At 38.6% G+C, this 18,400-nt stretch overlaps 6 protein-coding genes and 1 long non-coding RNA gene across 12 annotated transcripts; 5 read left to right on the top strand and 2 right to left on the bottom strand.

The window, feature by feature from the left end:
• Positions 1-102: 102 nt before the first annotated feature.
• Positions 103-1,886, top strand: LOC105688507 (mitochondrial import inner membrane translocase subunit Tim29). Its single transcript, XM_012404887.2, has 3 exons — positions 103-973; positions 1,134-1,235; positions 1,352-1,886. The coding sequence occupies exons 1-3, from the start codon at positions 832-834 to the stop codon at positions 1,759-1,761; spliced, it is 654 nt and encodes a 217-aa protein (XP_012260310.1). The 5' UTR covers positions 103-831; the 3' UTR covers positions 1,762-1,886.
• A 148-nt stretch (positions 1,887-2,034) lies between these two features.
• On the top strand, positions 2,035-5,282 carry LOC105688506 (activator of 90 kDa heat shock protein ATPase homolog 1). 2 transcript variants are annotated; one of them, XM_048650843.1, is made up of 9 exons: positions 2,035-2,633; positions 2,714-2,889; positions 3,340-3,419; positions 3,594-3,787; positions 3,913-4,033; positions 4,110-4,192; positions 4,336-4,467; positions 4,560-4,795; positions 4,909-5,282. In XM_048650843.1, the coding sequence occupies exons 2-9, from the start codon at positions 2,810-2,812 to the stop codon at positions 4,991-4,993; spliced, it is 1,011 nt and encodes a 336-aa protein (XP_048506800.1). In that variant the 5' UTR covers positions 2,035-2,633; positions 2,714-2,809; the 3' UTR covers positions 4,994-5,282. The 2 variants fall into 2 exon arrangements, with proteins under 2 accessions (XP_048506800.1, XP_012260309.1); XM_012404886.3 differs by having other exon boundaries at positions 2,035-2,569.
• A 1,016-nt stretch (positions 5,283-6,298) lies between these two features.
• LOC105688452 (coatomer subunit zeta-1) lies at positions 6,299-7,812 on the top strand. The gene is made up of 5 exons (XM_012404801.4): positions 6,299-6,454; positions 6,871-7,116; positions 7,226-7,359; positions 7,495-7,585; positions 7,660-7,812. Exons 1-5 carry the CDS (start codon positions 6,437-6,439, stop codon positions 7,705-7,707), a joined length of 537 nt encoding a protein of 178 aa, XP_012260224.1. The 5' UTR covers positions 6,299-6,436; the 3' UTR covers positions 7,708-7,812.
• Positions 7,716-10,069, bottom strand: LOC105688450 (cartilage-associated protein-like). The gene is made up of 6 exons (XM_012404797.4): positions 9,515-10,069; positions 9,142-9,400; positions 8,665-8,989; positions 8,330-8,455; positions 8,096-8,232; positions 7,716-8,034 (listed from the first exon to the last, which is right to left on the bottom strand). The coding sequence occupies exons 1-6, from the start codon at positions 9,862-9,864 to the stop codon at positions 7,921-7,923; spliced, it is 1,311 nt and encodes a 436-aa protein (XP_012260220.2). The 5' UTR covers positions 9,865-10,069; the 3' UTR covers positions 7,716-7,920.
• Positions 9,831-11,105, top strand: LOC125499990. Its single transcript, XR_007277156.1, has 5 exons — positions 9,831-9,971; positions 10,063-10,301; positions 10,425-10,528; positions 10,633-10,870; positions 10,939-11,105. It is a non-coding gene; the product is annotated as an uncharacterized LOC125499990 (long non-coding RNA).
• Positions 10,535-14,473, bottom strand: LOC105688449 (U3 small nucleolar RNA-interacting protein 2). Of its 4 annotated transcripts, none has more exons than XM_048650829.1 (8): positions 14,361-14,473; positions 12,416-12,543; positions 12,136-12,248; positions 11,842-12,069; positions 11,656-11,765; positions 11,371-11,567; positions 10,962-11,299; positions 10,535-10,821 (listed from the first exon to the last, which is right to left on the bottom strand). In XM_048650829.1, exons 1-8 carry the CDS (start codon positions 14,424-14,426, stop codon positions 10,577-10,579), a joined length of 1,425 nt encoding a protein of 474 aa, XP_048506786.1. In that variant the 5' UTR covers positions 14,427-14,473; the 3' UTR covers positions 10,535-10,576. The 4 variants fall into 4 exon arrangements, with proteins under 4 accessions (XP_048506786.1, XP_020709446.2, XP_048506787.1 ...); XM_020853787.2 differs by having other exon boundaries at positions 10,535-10,809; positions 14,361-14,441; XM_048650830.1 differs by lacking the exon at positions 14,361-14,473 and adding an exon at positions 12,799-13,064.
• Positions 13,549-18,362, top strand: LOC105688451. Of its 2 annotated transcripts, XM_012404798.3 has the most exons (8): positions 13,549-13,699; positions 13,820-14,021; positions 14,114-14,262; positions 15,179-15,323; positions 15,468-16,690; positions 17,217-17,382; positions 17,489-17,688; positions 17,859-18,362. In XM_012404798.3, the coding sequence occupies exons 5-8, from the start codon at positions 16,624-16,626 to the stop codon at positions 18,158-18,160; spliced, it is 735 nt and encodes a 244-aa protein (XP_012260221.2). In that variant the 5' UTR covers positions 13,549-13,699; positions 13,820-14,021; positions 14,114-14,262; positions 15,179-15,323; positions 15,468-16,623; the 3' UTR covers positions 18,161-18,362. The 2 variants fall into 2 exon arrangements, with proteins under 2 accessions (XP_012260221.2, XP_020709447.2); XM_020853788.2 differs by having other exon boundaries at positions 15,179-16,690.
• Positions 18,363-18,400: the final 38 nt, after the last annotated feature.

Here is an 18,400-nt window from a genome sequence, read left to right on the forward strand (position 1 = left end):
TCGCTTGTACCAATGAACGGCCGAATAAAAGTGATCTTCCTTTGGAAGTCGCTCATTTTAAAAAAAAAAATTTTTGATCGACAACTCCAAGTCTTTGAAAATTGGGGTGGAGGAAAAATAATTCTCGGTATATATCATAGATCCCGGTGAATCATTTAAACAATCATTGCTATATTGTAAAAGCTGATGTTATCATTTCTGTCATATCACGCCAAAAAGCACTAAAATACTAGGGAACAGGAATTATTTTTAATCTCAGCCGCTGCAGAGCTCGTACAGATCTTGGGCAAAATGCACAGTTTGCTTGTTTACCTGGATTTGAGCTCTGTGAGTTCTATGTTGTTGAAAGCAGATTATAATATATCAGTAGTATCTTCGTTGTGTGGGGTAGGACTTTTTTCAGCAGAGAGTATGGAAATAGCAAATTCCATGCTTGGAGTAGAGTCAAAACATTTCTTGCTCGTCGGATTGGCCCTGGCGCACAGCTCGTAATATAAGCTCTTGTTTGTAGCACTCTTTCTCGAGGTGTTGCGTACCACCAATATCCATCGTGTCTCCAATTGGTATTGGGAATTCCATTTTGATCTTCATTTGTAGACCGGTCGCACCTCTGGTTGATCTGTTTGACGGTCCAGTCGTTTCAAAGTTCATCTTCCGATTCTGTATCTATTATAAGCATTCTGGATTGTCCTCTTCATTATCAAAAGGGATATCCCTCCATAATCCTCCTTACTTTAGCCAACAATTGTAGAGTACTTTTTGGCTCTTTGTACCCACGTTCATAGTCGAGTAGTACGGTAAGGGGAGGTTACGTCAAAACATAGCAGAAGCATGACGTCTCGAACATTGCTGTCATGTCGGAGTAGATTTAAAAATTTAACTAGAAGATCTACGAGTAATACTGCTGACGTAGGCAAGCTGCAAACTTCCGAAGTAGCCGGGCAAGTGAAGGAACGACTTTTGGATCGTTGGGGTAAATACAAATGATTTTTTGAACTACCCTTCTGAGGTTATAGTGCTATTCTGGGAAAACGTAGTTGATTGCGCTACTAAACAATATATATACAGCGCGAATTTAGTTTTCTTCGTGAGAACAGTCGTCATAATCATTCAAATATGCTTTTTTCTTTCAGCAAAATACTGGAAGAACCTTTACATCGACTACAAAGATGTTGCTCTGGATGTCGTGCAGGGATGTAAAGAGAGGCCAGTTCGGGCCTTCACTTATTTCTCCCGTAAGTAAAAACAACGCACACAATATTTTTGAGGTAATACGTAGCAGAATATTTTTTACTAAACACTCATCTTTTGTTATTGTCCGTATGTCTAATCCTTGTATTTATTGACTCAGTTTTAGGAAGTGCATACTACCTCTCAAAACACAACCCTGACGAAAGTTCATACAGAGTGTTGCTGCTGGAATCTTCAAATAAGCTAATGCTAGTGGGAAAGCCAATACGCAATCCCGTGAGCGTAGGGTACATTCAATCAATAGAACAGTGTTACAACGAAGGTATTATTCGCAGGTTCAGCCTAGGAATTTTATCTTTCATATGGCTGGATAACTATGAGAAAGAATGTGCCCACTATAAAGCTAGGTGTTCGTATCTGAAACCACAACTCTTGGGATTCCATCATAGAATCATTGACATTGGTTTCATGGATACGTGGTGGGTGCTGGAAGAGAAGATGAAAGATTTCGACATCAATGAAGAGGAATTCAACCACCCTTCTGATGATATAAAAATCGTTACTACTTAAAGATCCTAAACATAGTGATTGATTACAAAAGACTTCAATAGCATTTCGTTGTATAAACTCTGTAAATAACTGTTATTAAGGTAATGTCTCAAATATTTCATGATTCATCATCTGGTGAACTGTCATTCCTTCTCACTGCTCACATCTTTGCCTAACCTGTCACATAATATGCTGAGAATTTTAATGAAACACTACAGCACATCCAAATCATCGATATGATACATTGATATGTATCTACTGTCTGTCATCAACAAAAAAAAGTGTCAACCGTCATTATCCAGTGTACTTGAAGAGATCCAAAATTCATCATTTTCGATTGGAAGATTCTTTCTTTTAGCTCGTGGTGTGATGGCGCCCCTGACATCAGAATGGCACATTTGAGCACCTATCGTACGGTTCTATAATTCAATGCCACTTGCGATTTTGCAACAGTTTGCCCATAGTTTTGCCCAATTTTTACCGTTCTCGTGTGGTAACCACAAATAAGGGTCGCATTCAGTTTGGAAGAATTGTGACAGCCGCACGTGCTGAACCACTGAAATATTTTCAGTGTTCTGAACGCTTATAGTTGCTCGGTGTTTGAACACTAGAGGCCGCACCCCCACTACGCGACCAGTAGAATTTCGGTAGAATAATCTAGGCTCTACCAGAATTCGAGGTCCAATCTCTGCGAGTTCGTTTGGCGAGTTTAAGACGATAGATCATCGCGATTATAGACCACGCTTGTCGTCGTACAGCACAGTTCATCAAAGGGTATTAGCCTCATATTTTGTGGAACTACATAAACGCCGAAGTTTCAGTCAATCAGGTGAATAAAATGATTTCTGAAAACCAGTTGGTGCCTTGCTTATAAGAGTGTTGGAGTGTCAAACGTAGGCGAATGCTTTATGAAGTAGAAGTAACGTTCAAACCGAACATGAAATTTTGTTAACATCTATTCTGTCTTTTCTAGGCGGTCACTCGAGGGCTGCAACGAGCGAAGAAATCACTGTCCGAAGCATACAAGAGGTTGAGTTCGACTGTCTGTCCAAGGACATTGATTATAGCAATGGCCAAATGGGGCGAAGGAGATCCTCGATGGATTGTAGAGGAGAGACCAGATGCGACCAATGTCAACAACTGGCACTGGTATGAGCAGTCACTTAACTCACCCTTCACAGTGCTTAAGAAACACTATCATTTGAACCGGTTCGGTTATGAGTTGCATGTAAACAACATTTTCCAAACGTTGTTCATGGGTCCCATCAAAATCTAAAGTTGTGAGAAAATCATCATTATGTCGACACAACTTAACCAAAGAAGAGTTGAGTGAGCGCTAACTCTATGCTCAAATATAGGTATAGTCGTCTTCTGTCTCTCTTTCATAGTGGAACCTGCTTAGGCTTTTTATCATGAGTGCGACAGAGGACCAACCGTGTCTTCTCTCTTGCACAGTAAAATTCATAGCATTCTACATGAGCGTTAAAGAGAAAGAAAAGTGTACGTGAGTTCCTGATCCGAACCAGCGCTATCTCAGTTCCTCTCTGGTTAGGCATAATGTCCTTAGCTGACTGTTTAACAAACTACCATGTGTTCCAGGACTGAGAAGAATGCTTGTCCATGGTCGCAAGACAAGCTAAAGGAGTTATTTACAAATCTGATCATCGAAGGTGACGATGGTGAGTGTGTGAGGTTCTGAACTATCTCAAATACATATAACGTTGCCTGCATAATAAAGGGTGAACACTCTACCCTCTTTTGCCAAGGTTTTTGAACTCATATAGTTTTCAGTGCTTTTTTCATTCATGGTTATCTCTAATATGATAACAACCATTGAATATTTATTTTTACAGTTAAATGCAAAATAACTGATGTTGAGAAATGCGAAGGTGAAGCTGTTGCAAATAATAGGAAAGGAAAACTAATCTTTTTTTACGAATGGAATCTAGTACTTAAATGGGTTCTTGAGGACAGTGGGGAAGACAACATTACTGGAAAAATTAACATACCCAATTTATCAGAGGAGAATGACATCTCTGAGGTCGATGTACGTTTCACAATATTGCATTCTATTTAATTGACGTGTGAAATCCACAAAAACGTATGACGCTCCAGAAGTTACCATCAAACCTCAGTGTATTTACATCAACCAACATTGCTTTCCATTCACAGATCGAAATCACCCTCAAGGATAGTACCGATAAGGGAGAAGTTGTGAAGCATTTTTTACATACCAAAGGAAAGGTGACAATTAGAGAAAAACTAGGCCAATACGTAGCAGCACTCAAAGAAGGTTAACGATTGAGCATTCATAGAGAAACATGATTCATGGTTTTCCACGAATGGCTAATTTGTTGAAATTGTTACAGAATTTAGCAAAGGCATGATTTTACCTAAAAAAGAAAGCATGAACGAGAAGATATCTACCATGACCTCTGGCTTTGACGCTAAGGTGAGTCTTCCCCTCAATGAATTCAATTAACTAGATGTCAATTAAAATACATTTGACTTTTGCCTATTGCCATTCACGTTTTCTGATCATTCTAATGTAATCAGCAAGTTATAAATCGTTGGGAATTTTCATAATTTCCGTAGATGCAGATGAACAGCATTGTGAAATCCAACGACCAGCCACTCGGCGTTAAAATAACAACAGCCACGGTGAAACAGCAGCAAAAGTTCCAATGCAGAGCTGAGGAGTTCTACAATGTATTCACGTCTGTCGAGGTATCGTTGAAATGAGAATGCTTGTAAGTTTCAAAAGTGCATTATGCCTAGGAAACTCATTGCTATTTTCGTTTTCTATTACATTTGTGAAGATGGTTCAAGCATTTACCAAAGGCCCGGTAAAGCTGGAAGCGAAAAAGGGTGGTAAGTTTGAACTGTTCGGGGGCAATATCCACGGAGACTTCGTCGAGGTAACCCCGTCGAAAATTATCCAGAACTGGCGTTGCAAGCAGTGGCCTTCCGGTCATTTTAGTAAGGTCACATTAGAAATAAGTGAAAAAAATGACCACACCGAAGTAAACCTCGTACAGACTGGCGTACCGTCAACGTAAGTCGCTCCAGCTCTCAGTTTCGTTTTGTATTAATCCCGAAATCCGATTCGTTTTCGTGATTTTTCTCAATCTTCTCTACCGTGTCTTTATGAGATGTTCGTCGTTTCAGTGAAGCGGATACAACGAAGGCAAATTGGGAGAGGTACTACTGGGACGCAATAAAACGGACCTTCAGTTTTGGCTACTTCATGTGATCAGCAGATAGCCGCATTAAATTTTTCGCGTTTGATATTTATTTAATAACGATAAGTGAAGCAGCGCAACGCGAAATGTAATTAAAAGTGTAATGTGAATCAGCTATACACACTGCGATTTGTTTTGATCGAACTTTACATATTTTGAAACGCCTGGCTATGAAACCACCGCGTCGCATAACTGATCATGCAATAGTATCGGAATAAACCAATTCACTTTATTTGTGATTGAAAACAAAAAAATCCGTCAAACACGTAGGTATACGTAATAAATGATTGGCAAGAAAAACGTCTTCTTCATCGTTCCACAATCAGTCAGGGCGGGAACAGTCACTCCAACTGCCTTCAATGTAATATCGGACAATGCTGGCCTAAATGCAGATAAGTTGCAGCGTCTCACATACATAAATTGACTCATATTTATTATAACTGGAGTGGGACAGTCAGAGTTCCTGCCCCTTGTCAATACGCTCACAAACTGGCCTTTTTGGTCGGACAATATCTACATAGGATGCCAGATGCTGCTCTACAAAATGTCCTGTTCTTCCTCTGAGGTAACAGTAGCGAGTATTCATCAGGATGATCTGTTTACAAGAAGAAGTCATGAAATTTTTCTTTTATGAAACCCTTAATTTGAAATCATTTGACCTTACCTTTACATTTTCTTCCATAAAACTTCGAGGCGACGAAGATCAAAGTTCGTTATGACTGCCATTTTATTTTTCATCTCAGTATGAGCCATTTGGTCGTTTTGTCAAAATTTATTTTCTACCATATAGGCGATCGCGATGTACAAATTTTCTTGAGTTTTCGAGGTATAGAGAATACTTATGCTCAAGATAGACGCGTTTGAAAGACACTTATGTGCCGCTGTAATTTAATTCCAATACGTCTATTAGATTTAGCACAGTACAGTGTACGTACAAGTAAATATTGTGGCACTGTCTTAATATAAGTACCTGGATGGAAGTTGTAGGTACGGTACGTACGTAGTACCGTAAGTACGCATACAAAGATTTGTACGTAAGTATGTATCTACATACAAATGCTCATATTTTGTATATTTGCTTTCACATTTTCCATGGGCTAGTCATCGAGCCCTTACTAATAATAAGTTCATAGCTTATGTAAATATATCTATTTATGTATACTCGACGGCATTTAAAGCTTTTGTTGTAACCATAATCGGAATATGATTAGTTTCAAATACATTTTTGAAGACTGCCGGGGTCTGCTCGGGGAGCAGGGGAGGTTTTCGTTTAAAGACCCTAGTTCTCTTGTTATCTTCAGTCAATGGAAACAGTGACTTAACTCCGAAATAAATCCGATAGATGCGCTGGTAAACAAGTAATCGTGGTAGACCCAACACCAACGTTTGACACGTAGTATGTAAAAGACCTCGTCCATTGACAGCAGTCAAACTGCAGACTTACGATAAAAAATATGGAAGAGCAATTGTTGGTGGGTAATAATCTATAGAAATGATTCATTTATTATCGGGGGGCTCGGCAGTATGACATTTCACACCTTTTATGTCAATATTTTCTCTCATCAATCCTTGCTCAACCGTTCCAGTTCTCAAAGTTAACCTGACCACGAGTGAACTCTAGTCTTGAAAAAACTTTTGCAGCCTTCTTTCATGTCCTTAGCAATCATTTCACCTTCTATTTATATTCGTGATTCTACCATCCGAAATTCCGGACATCGATTGAAAAGTGACAACACTAAATGAAACAATTTACCTAGATTTATTTATAATCATTATCTCATTAGACTCGGTATGATTCCAAGTATGAATTGTTCAGAGGAATACTAAATTGGTATCTGCACAAATGCCGTAACAACAATAATATTGAATGTAATTCTTTTTCCATCAGGAACCTTCACTGTACACTGTTAAGGGTATGGTCATACTAGACAATGATGGCAACAGAATATTGGCCAAGTATTACGACAAAAGTATATTTCCTACATCCAAGGAGCAGAATGCATTTGAAAAAAATTTGTTCAACAAAACTCACAGAGCTGACGCCGAAATTATCATGCTCGATGGTTTAACCTGTGTTTACAAAAGTAATGTGGATCTCTTCTTTTATGTCATGGGCAGCTCAAGAGAAAATGAGGTAACGTACTTATTGTAATCACAGTTTTATTGGATTCTAATCAAAGATTTGGTATTGACTCAGAAGCCTAGAGGAAACTAAACGTCAAAAATTACGTTTCATTTTACAGTTGATTCTCATGAGTGTGCTAAACTGCTTGTACGATTCTATAAGTCAAATCCTGAGGAAAAACGTTGAGAAAAGAGCTGTATTGGATACTCTGGATATTGTGATGCTAGCAATGGATGAAATTTGCGATGGAGGGTAAGCTGTTTCGTAGTTCTAGCCTTCAAATACTTAGAAACATTATTCTCCAGCTTCCGGACAAACTTGAATAGAATTCTTCCCATAAATGTATCTGGTCAAACCTAATGACACGTTTTTTTTCACTATCTTCAGCATCATTTTGCACGCAGATGCGAGCAGTGTGGCAACACGAGTTGCTCTAAGACCTGAAGACATTCCTCTTGGCGAGCAAACCGTTGCCCAGGTAAGACCACCAATTTTCTAATTCGTCAAAGTAAGTTTTTACATCACGCATCAAGATTTTTCTCTATATTTTAGGTATTACTGTCAGCAAAGGAGCAGTTGAAGTGGTCGTTGTTAAAGTAATGTAAATATTTTAAGAAAAATGTCATAATTCCTTTGCTATATAAAATAACTGGCATTATATTTGTATAAATTAGGCAGTGAATTAAACTCAAATTTTCACACCTCGATGGTAGTACTCATCCCGAATGAAATCTACGAGATAATTATCTGAATTGAATGGTGTGATTTATACTCAGGTATGTCAGTAACCCAACCATATTTTAGTAATTCTAGTTAGTCAGCAACTTCTGATTCTATTTGAGAATTTGACACGGCAGTGAATTCCTCCTGGATATAGAGCAGCATTCGTAATTCGTACTCCTGACGTCTGACGTATTCCACAGCTTCCTAAAAAAGGGATGCACATGTCACCAGGAATATGTATGAATTATAAGCCATTGAAATGTACCTTGCGTGGCTTGAAGTAGTCCTGTTTAACTTCAGTCAATTCTTTAAACCATTTTTTGTTCTTTAACACTGTCTCATCACCTGGTATGAAGAGCAGGAAACTCTCAACGGCGGCGCAAGCTTTCTTCAATTTTCCCGCTATACCACGTAATTGTTAACGACATTATCATGGTTTGAAAAATACATATTATGTCATAAACATTATAACTCTTAGGGCAGAATAATCGATACTCACTTTGGAAATAAGCAAACTGTAAGTAATGATAGTGGTCGATAAGTAGGTCGTTGCGTTGTTCCCCATTTACGTTGTTCAAATCATAAGAACAGCTACGCTTGCATTTTAATGTGTACGCAAAGTGATCTATAACATTAGCAATAATCTAATTATTACTGTGCTTTTTTTAATGAAAATTTAGAACTGCAGTCTCGGAAGTATTTCTTAAAACTTCTGAAGTTATTCTTTTTAACAAAAATCATCGCAATTTAAGAACTAATCCAGACAACGGTAATGAGTATAGGTTTTTATCTGATAGGTGTGATTGCAATGAGACTGATAGAATTTGTGCTCACTTGCGACAGACATGGTAAAATCCGGGAGCCATCCCTGATCAAAAGATCCTTCGCAGTACAGTCGGCAATCGTCTTCAGCATCCATGTAAGCCTTGAGCGAATTTTCGAGCTCCTCAATGACTTTCGGGTAGTTTTCATCGTCATGTGCTTCGATTCCCGCTTTGTACATAGGAAGAAATCGAGCGGCTTCCATGTCCTTTACTTCTACTTGAACAACATCGGGTAGGTCCAGGTAGAACCGCAAGTTCCTCTCACTCTGTTCGTGCTTCGGGTGTGCCATCAGGAATGTGAAAATTGCGTTCGCCGCGTCCTGATGTTTTTTCATCTATTGTATGTTCACAAAAAGTAGAAACATGAGATTTTTTTCGGATAAAATCAACCTTAACTCGTTGCAGACCGACGCGCAAAAAGGGTCCAGCAGGCTCTCTTTTTCCCTTCAAATTTGGTATTCTGATACCGTTTCCGGTTTGATTTTACCTGAAAATAGCAGATATGGAGGTACTCGTAAGGCCTGCGTTCGACGTACTTGATTTCAACGTCAATTGGTAACTGCTGTGCCTTCATATCTTTGTTGTTCTTCGCGTGCTTGCATTTCATCAGGCACAAAGTCTCCCTTACTTTTCTCTCATAAAAATGCAGGTCTTCAATATCATCCGAAAATATCGGTTTCGCTGCGTTCGCCTCCCACCGACATTTTCGTCTACACTCAATGACGCTTTTTTTATATAGCTTATACCTGCAAAGTGCGAATAAAATGATTGAAATTGTGAAAAGCCGAAAAGAGACAGCACAATTCCCAATAGTTGAGAAGGGATATCCGAATATGATAGAGAGCAGGTTTAACTTATACCTCCTGATAGCTTCTTCAAAATTATCAACGCAGCTCTCCCAGTCCTCACTGAGGTAAGATTCGACTGCATTGTCAAAAAGCTTCCCAATTGTTAAATTCCCGGTCTTATCAGTGATCACAATTTCAGAGTTGAGTTGCTCCTTCAGGGGTGGATATTTATCCGAGGCGATCGTTGATTCCACAGGATGATCGGAATCACGAAGATCTGCGGTGGAAGATCTATCCTCGGCAACGTCGTTGCTGATCGACTGGCTATCGGATGTCACTGATGGATCCTCGGCGATCGCGAGAAACGAACAAAACGCGCACAAATAATTAGCGACAAGAAACGCCCTGTAAGTGATCTTCATCTTCACGCTGGAGGCTGTAAATCTAGGAACGATCGCTTGATCACGAGCACTACACAAACTGTATGATGTCGATGACGACAACTGCGCGGCTATCTTTTCATAAATGTGTAGGTGATCTCTGATCTCTTAACGTAATCAGTCTCGGTCGCGGTTCATCAGACCTGACTGAAACTTATGTTACTCCATCGCTGCTTTCAGATACACTCTGGTTCGTGCGCTCGGACATCTGTGATGTGTATTCCACGTGTGTAGGCGACCATTCCCATTCTGATTATATTCATATGTATACGGGGTATTCCTTGTCAGTCGCAGCCACTTTGTTCTGTTGATCTCGGAAATTTTTTTTTTTTTCACTTCCTCAGTTTTGTAGTACTACTCGAAAAACATTCCTGTGAATTACACCATATCTTTAAAATCAACTATTTCAAAGATATAAGGTATTTCTAGTATGTTTTCTGCTGTCGACCAAATAAAACGCATGCATTTAATCAAGACTGGCTTACATTAAGCACGTGATATACAGGGTGGGTGTAAAGTAATTTATAGATTCAAAATTCAAGGTTCGTCACAGATTCGAATTGCTATCGACATTAGAATGAAACAAATACGGGCGGGAGAGGATCAAACACAGATCAAGTTTCATCTGGTATTATAAAACGTGCAGGTAAAATAGCTCCAAATGGTTTTATTATTAATATAAATACAATGATTGTTATGTAGAATTTTTTTTCATCAGGGGTATAACAACTATACAATTTTTTGCCTCAGGAATTCGCCACCACCTCCCTAGTCTATGCTCTTGACCGATCCCTGCCACTAGACTGCTTCCGTCAGGCGTAAATGCTAAGGCATTTACGAATCCACAGACTTTTATCTCCATCAATTGCGTCAAGCTTCTAAATGCCTCTCCGCATTTCCATAGCCTTATAAGTCCATCTCTGGAACCTGAAACGGAAGCTACAATTGCGTTAAAAAGTCCAACCATGCTCTTCGAATACCTCATAGGGTATTTTTCATCTCTTTGGCAAAGTCATTCATAGCTTTTAAACCTGTTGAATATTGTTCTCGTTTTAGCTAGTTTATAGGAGGCGACTTACCAGAGGCAACAAGGTCTGTGTTGAGTAGAGTGGCGATGCTGGATATCCATGTAGGTCGTCCATTACTTTCGTCTCTGCCGTGCGCCTCTGGGACGGAGCACAGTGGCTTTTTTTTCATAGATCCCCAGACACAGAGTTGGCCATCATCGCCACAGCTGAAGAAATTCTCTTCGTTTATTAGTTTCACAGCGTCTATGCTACCGGAATGACCGTTAAATATCAACTGCGACTCCTCTACTATCTTCCATACCCGTATCGTCCCATCGAAACCGCCACTGGTTATTGCTCTTTCGCGCGAAAGCGCGTCTATTGATGTGATCCCATTCTGGTGACCGAACCTGGTGATCATAAGGATATCGAAATTAGACATTACAGATAAAGTGTACCACATAGTCATAGTCTTACTCACATGGATTCGACGTAGGCCATGTCATCCAAGTTCCAAACTTTCACGCTGCGATCCTCAGAGGCAGAGTATAACATGTAAGTATCTCTCCTGAATACAAGACCACTGACCACGCCTCGATGACCTTGGAAATTTTTTATATGCGTCAGATCGTTTCCGGAGTAGATTTTTATATCCTTAGAACCAGAATCACCAACAGCCTTTTGAAATAATATAGCATGTGTCATAGGAAATATACATTGTTGGTTCATTTGGGAAGTTTGATTTGAAAAGGTATTTGAAACTCACTAAAAATTTACCGTCCGTACTTAAAGCTAAGCATCGCACATACTTTATTCCCTCTGTTCCTTTTCTTTTACCCTTGATAACTTTGAGCTTACTCCTTTCATTCAATGACCCTGTAAGTTTCGAGGAATTAATTCACTAACGGCCACATTTCTCATTAACATTTGGCTTTACTCTTTATGTACTCACATTTAACCACTGTTCCATCCTTTGAGCCTGAATAAGCAAATTTTCCATCACTGGAAAGGCACAGGCATGTAATAGAGCTTTTCTGATCTTTACAGCGCAGCAAGAATGGTTCTGCATGCCCTGTGTAGTTATTAGCTACTGTCTTTCTCAGTCTGCCTTTTTCCTCTAGATACTCATCCTGCAAACGCTTGGTTACCACACCTTCCTCGAATTCTGCACGATCTTTTTCTATTGGCAAACAAGGAAGACATCAAACTAAACATCAGAGCTCAGATTCAAAATGTCAAAATATACCTTCTCTTTCAATCTCTTCGAGGTAAGTCTTTGCAAGTCGTAAACGTTTTTCTTGTGCAGTTTCAGCTTCCTCTTCATCACTGGATTCATCTTCTTGGTGAATTTTTCTCTCTCTGAAGGGAATAAAAAATTAAGCCTAGTCTCTGATGGTATGCAGACATTACATGGATGTAATACAGAAAACACTAGAAAGTAGACTTCTGATGCAATGAACGACATTTAAAAAAATTCATTCAATAAATGAATGCACTGCAAATATACACGTATGTAACTACCGCACCTTTCCTCAGCAAATTCTTCGTCACTGCTCGCAATACTCTCGTCATCCTCGGGATTTGATTTGGCACCTTTGGTTTTTACTTTGGACGGAGGACCCTTTACCACTTTTTTGCCAACATTCCCATTGGCCTGTGAACAAAATAAAATAATAGAGCTCCAGATCATTGTCAAGCTTTCTTTGATGTGACATAATAAGGACGGTCGACGAGTGCCATAGCTTTCTCGTTTGGTTTGGTAGATCATACTCAGAGGTACTACAAGTCAGTGCGAATGATTTAAGGACATTGAGAGTGGGTAACCACCTAAGCTGTCTTAACCCATCTTTGAACCAGATGAAGAGGGTAACGATGTATGTGAATTTGAAGATTTTCCAAAATTATTCACCTTTCTTTTTGGCGCCCCACCGCCACGATTGTTTCGTATAAAAAAAGACATTAAATCTTCAATTAGTTACTAATAATCAGTTTTCAAATTTCGTTGGACTGTCCGTGTTTCACGTAAACAGGCCACCAAAACTCTTTACAGGCCACATGGTTTTAAGTTTTCAACTGCAAGCATGGCTTGCCTCACAAGCTCTCTTTTCCGCTCGACTCACCGTGACCTCTATAGAGCATCTTCGTAACTTATTAACTGAAATTGAAGTGTCAAAAAAATTGCGCCAATTCGGTTATGCACAAATTTATGTTGATGTTGAGTTCCGAGTCCCTGTCGCTGACAAATATCCACAAATTATTGCCCGTCAATAATGGTGAGTCTCCATAATTTCATTTTATAAAAAAAAATCTTCGGATTACAATAGTTAATGAACTTTTGGCCTCATGAAATCTATAAAAGGTAATTTTAAAAAGTGACTGAAGATTGGTAGTCAACGACAGTGGTCTAATCTCAATCACTTACACGATCTAGTTATGTCATCAGACACGCTAATTATTGAAATTAGGCAAATTCATCTTGACTAATACTAATACTGATACGTTAGCCTGTTTTTACGTCACCTACAGAGCTGATTAAAAGGTAAAAGAAAATCAGATTTCATCCGTGCGGTAGCGAACTCTACGCTGCTTGCAAATTCAAAATGGACGGGCAAAGGTCTGGGACACCCGCATCATCGGAAAACCCACCGCGTATTAGTATAATTGTTTCCCGGTTAATGATTATAGGTACGTACATCGAAAAATTTGGTGTACCTACGCTCTCCTTCTACGAGGGAATAGTGTTGAAGAGCAAAGCGCATCGGTGTTGAAATAAACGACATCAACAAATCGAAGACTCAGCAGTAAAAACGGTATACATACTACAATAAAATGAATTACAATATACTCGATAATGAAAAGAGGTACAGGGGGATGAGTTGGCTATATCCATATCACTTCGGAGTCTCTTTTGAGATCAAGTATAATCACAGGTGCCCAGAAATTAAAAACGCAAAACTTATGGTCGAATCGTAGCAACCTAGAGAAAAAAGAGGAAATGAGGATAAGGAAAAATTATGAGACGCAGGAGGGGGAAATCAATTACCATAAAACGTAATTGTTGTTGTTGCTGAAACGAATTTGAATACGGGATGGAAAAATTTGGAGGAAATCGTGAAGCGGGGAAATTTATAAGTATTTTAATAATTTGGAAATCGTCTTATACAGTAGCAGCTACTTTTGTTCAACGCGATGAGCTAGCCGTCACAACAATTTTTTTTTTGTAGATGAAACAATGAAGAGACGAGAGAAAACGCCACCTTTATGGGACTGCATATCGAAATCGCAGCTATTTACGCTATAAGCGTAAATTAAGCTAATTATTTTCGTTCTCTTCTGCATCCACTTCTATGAGAGAAATAGGTTCCAATAAAAGGTGATAATTGTTCGTGGAATCATGTTTTCAAATACAACAGTGTATATACATATAGTTATACTTATGTAATGATCTTATGAATGCGATAACGTACGTACCCATAGCCGAAAGCTGAACAGCACTAATTGCCTGCAGAGCGTACATAAAGCAGAGGGGTGAGCCATCTAATTAGGTATAGAAACTTCTGAGGTTCGCCTTTCCCACTGGTATTGATTGCTTCTTCTCAAGAATTAAAAAAAGTTTTTCCTTAACAAGCTTCTTCCGAAAAAATTCATCCTTGGAAAACCGCAGCACCTCCGAACGAGGTAAACTGCAGAGCTGCTCCTTTCTCGAATTTATTTTATTCTTGTTTTTGTTTTATCTCCTCCGGTCTGAATTTGTTGCGTCTATAATGTATCATATGTATACTCTTCGAAATTGATGTTACGTTCTCACTTTTGGACAATAAGATTGGTATCACATTCGAGTTGCTTATTTAAATTCTCTGGAAAATATATTTTTCGTTTCTTGTGTCCATTGTTAGGTGCCAATCTCTGATATCAGGTACACATTATCCAAATATCTCGATTTTGTAGGGAGGTCAGATCCGCTCCTTGACCATCAGCGTCTGTTTAGCAGCTTTTGAATAAATAATTTCGATTCTCAGATTTTTTTACAACTTTATTATATGGCCTAGGTGCTGATCTTCAGTTTTGTAATAAATAATCAGTATAAACTTACATAATGAGACAGGGGAATCAATACCAGTATCAAAGAATAGTATCAAAAAAACGAGTGTACGTACGTACGTATACGTACTACAAGATGACCGAGAGAGATAATGTTTTCATTTTTACATGTATAATGTAATGAAAATATCCTTTAACGATCCCTTATTCAGTATTTTTTGTAATCTTTTTTCCTTTTGTTTTTGCAGATTCGATAAAACTGGTTTCATCGCAATTATAAATTCGACGTGCCAAATTAAAAGAATCACAACTGACCTTCGGACTGCCTTGTATTTCACAGTCGATAAAATACGAAGGATATAATTAGGCCTAATACGATTGATATTTCCGCTGGTATGTAAAATATAAATATCTTTGGAGGTCAAACGACAAGGATCAACAAACTTTTTACTTGAAACTTGTATATCACGGTACCAAGTTAATCTCATGATTTATTGTCATAACTTCGCAGTTATTTAATCTAATCTACATTTTCAGGACTTCCCCCCATTCCTACCTGCACACGATGCAAACGAAATTCGGGGAATGTACACCACAATGCAATTTTTCGTTCGAATCAATGAATATTTAACTATATGTAATTAGTCGGAATCGTTTATTATATTACATCTGAAAATTAGTACATCCAAATTACGAAAGAGATTTTATAAGATGTAATTACGAGCGCACTAAATAAGTTTAAAAAAAAAAACCAAAAAAACAAATCATTAGCGCGAAAGACGGTACAGTTCTATACGCTAACCCGCCTGCGCCCATAAAATTCTATTACGTTATAAAAATAATATTAATAATAATAGACACCAAGTCAATTTACCACTATAATTAATTCGCGAGACGTCGTATGTCAATACAAATCCGACACCGACGAGAAGTCGTTTGATGGCTCGCAGATTAATACAAAGTGAGCCGCGGATTTGAATTATACCTATATGTGATCTCCCGAGTGAACGACATAGGAGTGTTAGATATTTAAGTGAGTCAGAAGAACGTGCTTGGTTATTGACTTGAATAGATTTAAGGTCGTATTATTAAAATTCAAATATAAATATGCTGGGAAATAAATAAAAAGCGTCAAATAACATGTCGCCGAGCAGGGCTAGGTACGTTGATGACGCTTAATATTATTATGAAACAAATTTTAGTTCCCACGAATAACAACAAGCGTCTTTCGCAGTTGATTTTTGGTGGCTGCAGCCAATGCTCGACCAGTATTTGATGTATGTAATATATTTATCTATGAATGTAAATATCTGTACGTGCGAGAATTAAGGAGCGGGAATTAGTTAATTCACCGAAGCTGAAGAGCACGTTGAAAGATGCCGTCAGGGCGATAAGGAGAGCGCTCATGGTTTTGAATAATTGGCACCGAAAACGAGGGGAAAAAAAGAAAGGAAAAAAATGGTTATACGGTTGTTTGCCTCTTATTCAAGTTTCTTTCCACTTACGTTTCTTCCTTCTATCCGGTCAAAACGAATGAACTTGATCGAGGAACTACGCACAGCGCGGTATAAAAAGAACGCGCGTTTTAAGATCGCAACATTGTTGATCGTGCAGCAGTGATCGAAAGACCGCTTTGCGGAAGAAATTATTAAGATATTTTTTAGTAAGAAATTATTCATCATCTCATGAGATAATGAAGTTCATTTTGATACAATTTATCGCAATCGCTGCCGCGCTTGTTTCCGTCGATGCAATAATACGTAAGTTGAACATTATCATACGGGACACTGTAATGAAAAAAAGCATGGCTAATTATTGAATTTATAGGTATACTATGTACACTCATATCCCTAAGATGAGAACGAGCTATTGAAAATTAATATCACACATCGAATCTAATATTTACCCGTTAAATATTTGAAGCTAAATATTCTGTGACCTTCGAGCGATTTGATATACGTATATTCATTGTGCGGTGATTTTACTTGTCGATATCCGACAGCTCTGCGATACATGTGGATATTTAAAATTGTGATATCATAGATACATACATGTATTGAATATATCTATGGAGATATATATTTGAATAAATTTTTCATATTTAAATGCATTGAGAAAGGTATTTACATACCTCGAAATTAAAATTTACCCCGGCCCTTGGCCAGACAATGGAAGTAAGGCTTTTCCATTTCAAAGTTGGGGTATACGACGAGCGCTCTAGCGATAAGTTTCTCTTCTCTTTGAATTTTTAATCAATCGAACTCACCTCTCGTTTAAACTCCTCAGCCAGTTACATACGGACCTGTAGTCGGAACGATAAGCACATGTCAGCATGCGTGAAAAGCAGTGTCGAAAATTTGAGGCCAATACTAATCACGGGAATTCCTGAACTTGATGTCCCTCCGATTGACCCCCTCCATTTGGATGAGTTGGAACTGAACTTGGGACGCGGGTAAGAGATGCGCGTTTACGATTAGTAAAAAAAATCGTGTCAAGATGTAATTATAAACGAGCTACAATATTAATAATGTGTCTACTCAAAAATTTAATTCACTCAGGATCAACGCGAAGGGCGTCAACTTGAAATTGAAAGGAGGAAAGAATTTCCGCATAGAAGATGTGCAAGTTGACGTCAAGGCCGACACCTACTCCTTCGTTGTCAGTATACCGGAGATAATCGCCGAAGGCAATTATACCATCGATGCCACGATAGCCTCCATCCCCCTCAAAGGACATGGGCCTTTGCTTTTGGTTGCCAGTAAGCATCGAAAAACTGGAATACCTTCGACTTCATAGAATCGAATTACAGTATTAGAAAGTTCAATTATCAAAAAGCATTTCGGTCCATTGCGATCTCGTTGGAGAACATTTTTCAATACTTTTAAACGAAGTTCGATTCACGATCCTGCTTTTTTTGTCTTGTTTCAGAATCCATTGTCGGGCGAGGACAGCTTCACGGTAAAAAGGCGTTTAAAGGTGGTCAAACGTTGTACTGGTTTCCGGAGATGAGCCTCGAGGTGAAGATTGCGGATTACGATATAAAACTCATGGATTTGTTCAAGGGTAATAAGGCACTCGGAGAGGTAACGAACAATCTTTTGAACGAGGAAAAGCCAGAGGTGATTTTGAGCATCGCTCCGGCGATTGAAAAGGCGCTGATCAACCGGATCTTGCCTACCGCCAACAAGATATGCACAATTGCCACCTTCGATGAGTTGTTCCCTGAATAAAAAAAATTAGATTTGTACACTGTGCGTTGTGAAAAGTCGCGGAGAAGGACGATTATTGTTAATACTGGACGTTCTAGTTTACACTGTTATCTAATTATCGTTACAAATCGTAGGCGTATATTGGAACGTGGCGAGATTTTATGTGTATAAATAACTATATGTTTTGTAAGAAAATAAAACGTCGATTTTTTTTACACTGGCATCACGCAATACAATTATTTGCAACGAAAATAGTAAAGA

The sequence above is a fragment of the Athalia rosae genome, chromosome 2 (assembly GCF_917208135.1).
Source record: "Athalia rosae chromosome 2, iyAthRosa1.1, whole genome shotgun sequence".
Taxonomy (NCBI): Eukaryota; Metazoa; Arthropoda; class Insecta; order Hymenoptera; family Athaliidae; genus Athalia; species Athalia rosae.

What these genes read in the sequence shown, in the direction of transcription:
- LOC105688452 (XM_012404801.4), top strand. An exon ending in GATGAAATTTGCGATGGAGG is followed by an intron (nt 7,360 to 7,494) that starts GTAAGCTGTTTC and finishes CACTATCTTCAG; the next exon opens with CATCATTTTGCACGCAGATG. An exon ending in GCGAGCAAACCGTTGCCCAG is followed by an intron (nt 7,586 to 7,659) that starts GTAAGACCACCA and finishes TCTATATTTTAG; the next exon opens with GTATTACTGTCAGCAAAGGA.
- LOC105688451 (XM_020853788.2), top strand. Translation starts at nt 16,624, where the DNA reads ATGAAGTTCATTTTGATACAATTTATCGCAATCGCTGCCGCGCTTGTT. An exon ending in GAACTGAACTTGGGACGCGG is followed by an intron (nt 17,383 to 17,488) that starts GTAAGAGATGCG and finishes TAATTCACTCAG; the next exon opens with GATCAACGCGAAGGGCGTCA. An exon ending in GCCTTTGCTTTTGGTTGCCA is followed by an intron (nt 17,689 to 17,858) that starts GTAAGCATCGAA and finishes GTCTTGTTTCAG; the next exon opens with AATCCATTGTCGGGCGAGGA.
- LOC105688507 (XM_012404887.2), top strand. Translation starts at nt 832, where the DNA reads ATGACGTCTCGAACATTGCTGTCATGTCGGAGTAGATTTAAAAATTTA. An exon ending in ACGACTTTTGGATCGTTGGG is followed by an intron (nt 974 to 1,133) that starts GTAAATACAAAT and finishes TTTTTCTTTCAG; the next exon opens with CAAAATACTGGAAGAACCTT. An exon ending in GGCCTTCACTTATTTCTCCC is followed by an intron (nt 1,236 to 1,351) that starts GTAAGTAAAAAC and finishes TTATTGACTCAG; the next exon opens with TTTTAGGAAGTGCATACTAC.
- LOC105688450 (XM_012404797.4), bottom strand. Translation starts at nt 9,864, where the DNA reads ATGAAGATCACTTACAGGGCGTTTCTTGTCGCTAATTATTTGTGCGCG. An exon ending in TTTTACCATGTCTGTCGCAA is followed by an intron (nt 8,456 to 8,664) that starts GTGAGCACAAAT and finishes CTAATGTTATAG; the next exon opens with ATCACTTTGCGTACACATTA. An exon ending in ACAGTTTGCTTATTTCCAAA is followed by an intron (nt 8,233 to 8,329) that starts GTGAGTATCGAT and finishes TACGTGGTATAG; the next exon opens with CGGGAAAATTGAAGAAAGCT.
- LOC105688506 (XM_048650843.1), top strand. Translation starts at nt 2,810, where the DNA reads ATGGCCAAATGGGGCGAAGGAGATCCTCGATGGATTGTAGAGGAGAGA. An exon ending in AATGTCAACAACTGGCACTG is followed by an intron (nt 2,890 to 3,339) that starts GTATGAGCAGTC and finishes CATGTGTTCCAG; the next exon opens with GACTGAGAAGAATGCTTGTC. An exon ending in CAGACTGGCGTACCGTCAAC is followed by an intron (nt 4,796 to 4,908) that starts GTAAGTCGCTCC and finishes TCGTCGTTTCAG; the next exon opens with TGAAGCGGATACAACGAAGG.
- LOC105688449 (XM_048650829.1), bottom strand. Translation starts at nt 14,426, where the DNA reads ATGGCTCACCCCTCTGCTTTATGTACGCTCTGCAGGCAATTAGTGCTG. An exon ending in GAAGAATTTGCTGAGGAAAG is followed by an intron (nt 12,249 to 12,415) that starts GTGCGGTAGTTA and finishes TATTCCCTTCAG; the next exon opens with AGAGAGAAAAATTCACCAAG. An exon ending in GGATGGAACAGTGGTTAAAT is followed by an intron (nt 11,766 to 11,841) that starts GTGAGTACATAA and finishes CGAAACTTACAG; the next exon opens with GGTCATTGAATGAAAGGAGT.